Source organism: Lactuca virosa, chromosome 7 (assembly GCF_052849685.1).
Source record: "Lactuca virosa cultivar CGN04683 chromosome 7, Lactuca_virosa_CGN04683_v6, whole genome shotgun sequence".
In the NCBI taxonomy this organism is placed as follows: domain Eukaryota; kingdom Viridiplantae; phylum Streptophyta; class Magnoliopsida; order Asterales; family Asteraceae; genus Lactuca; species Lactuca virosa.
Window position 1 is genome coordinate 130,978,512 of NC_136432.1, and position 7,136 is coordinate 130,985,647.

Here is a 7,136-nt window from a genome sequence, read left to right on the forward strand (position 1 = left end):
TTTTAAAATGCATATATTGTTACATTTTGTTATCATTTGAAGTATTTTACTACTCGTTTATATTTTATAGTTTATTTGGCCTGCCCTAAAAGAAAATCCTGGCTACGCCACTGTGCGTGTCACTTTTTTGTTGTGGCAACATTGTGAGTTGTGACATTATTTTTGGCCATGAAACCGGTTGGTCTTATTATTAGGCAAAAAAATGTTTTTTATTCTCATTTACATGTTGTAATCAACTAATCCTTGTGTCCCAAAAAAAAAATACAAGCGCTTAAGTTGTCCAGAAAATGCATCAATTTCCTTTGTAAAAAACATCCCCCTCAAATTCCAAATCTTTTATATTGACAATTCACAATCAATATAAAACATTAACAAAGGTATTTTACCATTAAATATCATAGCTTGAAAAATGTACATGATTATAGCAATAAAAATTATTTTATATTTGAATCACATTGCTATATCTGGATAGATTTTTCAAAACACAATGCTATTTTTCTCTTAAGCTAGCCTACATCCTACATAGCCATGTCTCATTATAGTATCATATGACATGTAAATTAGGAATATAGCAACCGACTCGGTGGCTGACATAAACAAAGTACAATGTTGTAATATGAATAAATGAAAGTAGGAAGTTGTAATATACAAATCAACAAAAGTATTTTCTATTTCTTGTATTTAACCTTTATAATCATACATATCATATCTACGTTCATTATACTGCAAAATTCACATGAAAGTATGTTGCTATTTCTCATTTGAAGACGATATCAGGATTCCTTACATATAAGCTCATTCCCGACAATTCTTTCCACTTAGAAACTTCACCATGAACATAAGAAGAAACACTCCACAATGTTTCTTCATGCTTCATGTTCATAGATCTTATAGACGATTTCACTAAAGCATTTGATTTGGAAAATTGATGCCTTTTCATCTTTCCTGTCATCCCACTAGAATGCAACCACCTGGACCCCGATTGGTTCTTTTGAAGATCAACTCTAAACCCCGTGACATGAACCTCATTGATTTTAAACACGGGTTTGATTGTGGTCTCGGTTTGAACCCGCTCAACATGAATTAATGCAAACATTGGAATGCCAACGGGTTCGTAATCTCGGAACGGGTCTCTGAGTAATAACCGTAAAGCTAACGTGAAATTACTAAAATGCCCATGATTTTCCGACCTTAGACACTCGTCCAATGATACAGACATGGCTAATAGTTCTTCGATGTCAGGTTTGCTTGTTGAATCCGAGTTGACAGAGATGCTCGAGGGAGGTTCTTCAGATGGGATACCGGATTGGATTCTTAATCCCTCGATTAAGAGGTATTGAATCTTTTCAATTGCTGAAGGGGCAATTTCGTCCACTGAAACATATTCTGAATTGATCTCGTGGCAAATGAGATCTGATTCGGGAAGTAATTCATGCCTCCTGCTTAAAATATTTCATTCGTAAAGGAATTTGTTTGTTCCACATACGACAAAAACCGCAATTTATTTTCCCACACAAAAAGGTATTACAAGGTGGAACAGAGACTCACTCTCGATCTTGATCTCGATCTCTTGTCTGTGCAAAAGACGAAAATGCCCTCCTCGTCCTCGTCATCAAAAATAGTCATAGAAAACTTGTTTAGTCCTGTCCAGTTCAATTTAGTTCCATCCTACACATGCAGCCGAAGGCTGCATGTGTTACAACTGGATTGGACTGGACAGGACTAAACAAGCTTTCTAGGACTATTTTTGATGATGAGGACGAGGAGGGCATTTTCGTCTTTTGCACAGACAAGAGATCGAGATCAAGATCGAGAGTGAATCTCTGTTCCACCTTGTAATACCTTTTTTGGTGGGAAAATAAATTGTGGTTTTTGTCTGGTTGACATCGGTCTCAGTGTCAGTACAAGGTTGTTTATTAAAACCGACATTAAAGGATTTAACAAAAAAATAAAGAATATGAAATGATGTTTTATCAGCTATAACTTGATTTAAATAAATCGACTAACCTCTCAAGCACCTCCATTTCCAATTCTTGCAATCTCCTCCCTGTAATTTCTTCCATGGGCATCAAACGAGCAGCCTGGATAATCATCTTTTCACCACCAACTGCTGCCCATTTCCGCATTATATCCAAACCATTAGACCCCATTGCCATAGGCAACACAACTGAGCTAGAAACTTGCACAATCAATCTTTCACCATTTTTAGCTCTTCTAAAAACCAAAGGACTGATAGATCTCAAAAACCCACAATTTCCCATCTTCAAAAACGAACCCAAACCACCTCCAATAGGCGGCAACTCCGGCAGCCTTTCCGGCGAACAATAAACCGGACTCCCAAACGCACCCGAATTCGTTCTTGGAGAATTTTGAAACGCCCTCTCGTTTAATCCCCATTCCTCCATTAAAGCTTCGGTTTCTAAGTTCTCAAGCATTTTAGCTTTCCTTCTACTTATCAAAGACTCCCCCACCCTGGGCCCCACCACTTCCACTTCATCAATTTCTTGGAATAGAAAAGATGAATTGAAAACATTTGAAGTGTCTCTTTCCTCTTCTTCAACATCGAGATCAAAGTCGAAGTTTTTAGCGACAATTTGAGTTTCGTTCTCAAACTGTCGCAAAAGACGCTCTCTTGGAGACTCTGGCTCACTATCGGAACCAAGAAAGTTCATGAAATCATTAACGACAGTTTTTGTTAAGTCATCTAAGCTACGTGATCTCACAATTTCACTTCTTGAATTGTTTTCAAGAAATGGGTTTTTTTGAAATGAAAAATCCAATTCGGGTGATTCTGTTGAGAGATTTTGCAAAAATAATTCGAGTTCTTCAAGATTATCATCAAGATTTTCATAAAGAAAAGTCTCGGTTTCCAAATTACCACTTATTTTATCGTTATCTTCATCAATCGCAAATAATTCAGAAACATCAATTGTCTCTATACAAGAATTCTCAACAAATTCAACATTATCTTGATCTTTTTGAGCAAATTCAACACCTTTATCAATGAATGTAAACTCCTCATCATAAACATCATTTAAAGAACTCGGTTTCGGATCATCAAGTAACTCATAAAGTAAAGAAATCGAAGGCCCAGATTTCATATTGAAAGATAAACTTGATGCGTGGGTCCTACGCCTCGAGTTACTCGGAATGCTTTTGACTCTTTGAAGCATTCCATTATAACTCGTCCCATTTCCTCTATCTTGAATCTTACCAAGATTCTCACTTCCTTTATATGGAATCATTCGAAGATTCCCGTTTCCTTTATCGGGAATCTTTCCAAGATTCCCAGATAAAGAAAACCCAAAACTAACATTTATTATCGCGCCTTTTGCCTTACCCATAAGCTTAAAACTCGTTTTCCACTTTCCATTTCGGTTCTTTTCTTCTTCTAACTCCATTAAAGTTAGTGGAAGCAACCTTGTTAAATCGATCCAATGCTTCCCAAGATCTAAACTTGGAGCCCCAACTACTGAAACATAGAGTAAAGAAAGCTTAGGTTCATATTTAGCTACATTATCATGATCTGTTTTACCTATATATATTGAGCATTGATGACTCAATGTCTCTTCAAACCCTGCAACACCTTCTTTAACATGTTTTGAACGAGTTTTTAAAACCTCATGTTTTCTTTTCCAACAGACACATAAGCTAAGATCATTGAAGTTTAATGGCAATCCTTCTATGGAATGGACATGGAGAAAGAAAGAAGTTAATCTATGATTTCGGATATGAGTTAGGGCTTTTAAAGGCTTCCATTTCCATATAGAAGATTTCTTCTGATTTGATAAGATATCGTCATTTACATACTTTGATTTTCTTGGGGTTTGATCTATTGAAGGCTTTGGTGGGTCATGTAGATATAGGGCTTTGCTTATTTCTTCAATATCGTGCAATAGCCTTGAACTTCCAAAGTCATCAATGGTTATCTTTGAAGATTCCTCATTTGGCACCATCATTATCTTCACATAAATTCAACAACAATATCAATTTAAAAAGCTAGTTTTGATATCTTTAGAATTATGTTAATGAAGCATGCTAGAAATTTAAGCACCAAAAGAAGCTGATAACCACACTAAACAAACAAAGAAACTACAGTTCAAAGGCACTGAAAATGTAATGAAAATTAGGGTATACTTTCATCTTTTATAAGAGGGTGTTTGAATCAGCATTTTCAAAATGATTATTCCAACTTGAAGAATCAAAATCAGATAATTAAGTGCTTGAAGTTGCGATAGTTAGGTAAATCTACATTCAAATTTGCTAAAAGTACACATCCGAAACCCCCATAATTTGCTACAGAATCCGATTAGCTAAATAGTCACCTGAAGTCTGAACCCTCCTGGTTTTCTACCCTTTCATTCCTAAAAGAAGCTACATTTCATTCAAATAATCCGACATGAATCTCTCTAACTTTACCCTTACATAGATAAACCACAAATATCATCAAATATACGATTAGATGGGGTTTCCATCAACAATAACAGATAAGAACTCGCAAAGGAACAAAAGATAGATCAAATCATTCAATTTCGAAGTTATTTATGATTATCGCTTCTCGATTCGATTTCGTTTTGCAAAAGCTCATACGAAAAGATATAGCAGATGAAAACCTACTGCAAATCACTGGAATATATACAAGCAGTATGGGAGTTTTGAATTAGTTGTTAAGCTAACTTACCACGGTTGGAGGAGCTTGAAGCAACAGAAGAGAAAGAGGAATGGTGTGAAAAACGATGGATACAGTTGGGATTTAGGCATATGAACCTATCAGGTCACCTCTCCCTTTCCGACTTTTTTCGAGGGTTTCTGGTCTGAGATATTAATTTTGTCTTTATAGTCCTTATTTTGTGCCTTTTAAAATTTATTCCATCTAAATATCCACATGTTTTGAAAAGGTTTTTCAATTCTTCAATATCTTAAATAAATGTCAAAAACTTGTTTCCATAGCAAACTTGTATATTTATTAGGTGATAGACTCGTCTGAACACCGGCATGAATATTCGACATACATATATTTATATATCTTATATATAGGTATATGATTGAAATTAAAGTCAAGAAATTATAAGACATACGAAACACAAATATTTATCTTTATACCGTATGTTGTGAGATATACTCAAACGTCATTAACCCAATCTTATTGACAAATATCGTATTTACAAACCTTGAAGTACTTTATTGACATAAAACAACATATTTTATTTATTTATATTCAAACGTAAAAACTTAAATACATATTAAAACATTATATTATTTAAAAATAAATAAATAAATGCATCAAGATGTTTTTTTTCTTCTTCAAAACATCCTAATACATCATCTATAGACTTAATAAGAACATTGTCAATACAGTTTTGTTTTATAATAGAATGTTATTGTTAATTTCATGACCTTAGAATGTGTTTTATCCTTCATTTACCTTAAGTTGTTCCATTTCTTTTCTATGTTGCCTAGATTGAAGTAAAGTGTTGCTATCTATCATCAACCCGGTGTGGTGCATCTGTTTCTCATTATAGTATTCCAAAAACAAAGTCATGTTGTGTTTGGAGTCTTTCTCAGGAATTATATTAGTTAACATATGGAAAGAAGAATGAAAAGACAGAGGGGGGGGAGGAAGAGGACACAAAAGAAAGATGAAAATGGTAAAACAACGGCTAGAACGAATGGATGTAAAAGGGGTAAGAAAAAACAGTTTAAACAGCAGATGGTTCTTAAAGCAACCCAAAGGTCACATATTAAGTAAATGTTTCATATAAATAGTAGTTAAGGCTTCTTATAATTGCATTCAATCAACATGTTTACACTCTCGAAGCGTGTAGACACCAAAGCGTCTCATACAAACCTAGAAATTGTGGATACCATGTACCTTTTCTTGTATAAAGTTACGATTAGCATACACTATCACTTACATGTCCCTAAAATTGAATTGCTACAAATCCAGTTAACAATAACATATCCACTGGTGGCAACTTTAATCCTTTGTAATAGAATTGAACTGGAGAGAGAAATTCAACATGCTTTGGAGATGGATTGTGAAAGTATAAAAATGGTGCAAGACACATTGGGCGTAATACACGTAGTTCGATAATAGAAAATAACAATACTCTTAGATATTACTACCTCCCCTAATTTTGTAGAATGCACACTCATCATAAGCAACCCTTGGAGTTTGTCGAGACTGATTAGAGGAAACAACAAGAACAGCAGGAGTGGAAGTAGGAATGGAGGTTGCTTTAAACCCTTTTATCTGCGTGAGACTTGATACGAGTTTCTTCAGCAATCAACTCATGAACAACAGGATCCACTGAGGGAAAGGGGAGCGATGAAGAATCGTTCCACGTAGACCTTCAAAATTAAAACGCAACGCCATCAAAAACTAGACCAAACATTGTTCTTCCTTCCTAACAATATAAGGCTCAAAATCTTTTAACTCTTTAGATTCAGTAAGAGTCAATTGATCCCACAAATCAGACATAACAACATAGAAATCTTGAATACTCTGGTCATTTTGTTGAAGATCATGAATATTATATTCCAACTGATATTGTTTAGCAAAGTTGGATTGAGTATACAAGCTCTTTAAGTGATTCTAAACTTTCTTTGTTGTGTCATATTTAGCCAACTGCATATCAATAGACTGTGTATCAGAATTGTTAATCCAAGTAATGACCTTGGAGTTATCAGTCTCCCAAGCATCAAACAACAAATCGAAATTCTCAGCTTGAGGCACTGAAGGTTTGGCTTTAGTCCCAGTGACATAACCCCATATATTCTTCCCACGAAGGAAGTTGTTCATAACATAACTCCAATATGTATAATTCTTTCCATCTAGTCGAGTACTGATTATGTAACGCCCGTGTTTCTAGGCTAGGCATTAATATTGACGTAATAGTCTAGGTTAACCTTTGTAACTCATTTTGAAGAAATGAAAAGGAATTATGTGAATATTATGTGAAAATTATGTGTTTTATGCTTAATTATTAGGATTTAATTAATTAGAAATAAAAATGAACGCCGAAAATAAATATTAGATAAAGTCGATATCTATTAAGAAAGTTGTAGTGGTTGTGACAAGGATTCCGGATATATAAAGAATACCGAAATCCGAGTTATAACGAAGAAGTTATGAC

General features: G+C 34.6%; 1 protein-coding gene across 1 annotated transcript; it reads right to left on the bottom strand.

Moving 5' to 3' along the window:
• Positions 1-588: 588 nt before the first annotated feature.
• Positions 589-4,841, bottom strand: LOC145124708 (protein PLASTID MOVEMENT IMPAIRED 1-RELATED 2-like). Its single transcript, XM_079060152.1, has 3 exons — positions 4,682-4,841; positions 2,008-3,962; positions 589-1,439 (listed from the first exon to the last, which is right to left on the bottom strand). The coding sequence occupies exons 2-3, from the start codon at positions 3,957-3,959 to the stop codon at positions 758-760; spliced, it is 2,634 nt and encodes an 877-aa protein (XP_078916278.1). The 5' UTR covers positions 3,960-3,962; positions 4,682-4,841; the 3' UTR covers positions 589-757.
• Positions 4,842-7,136: the final 2,295 nt, after the last annotated feature.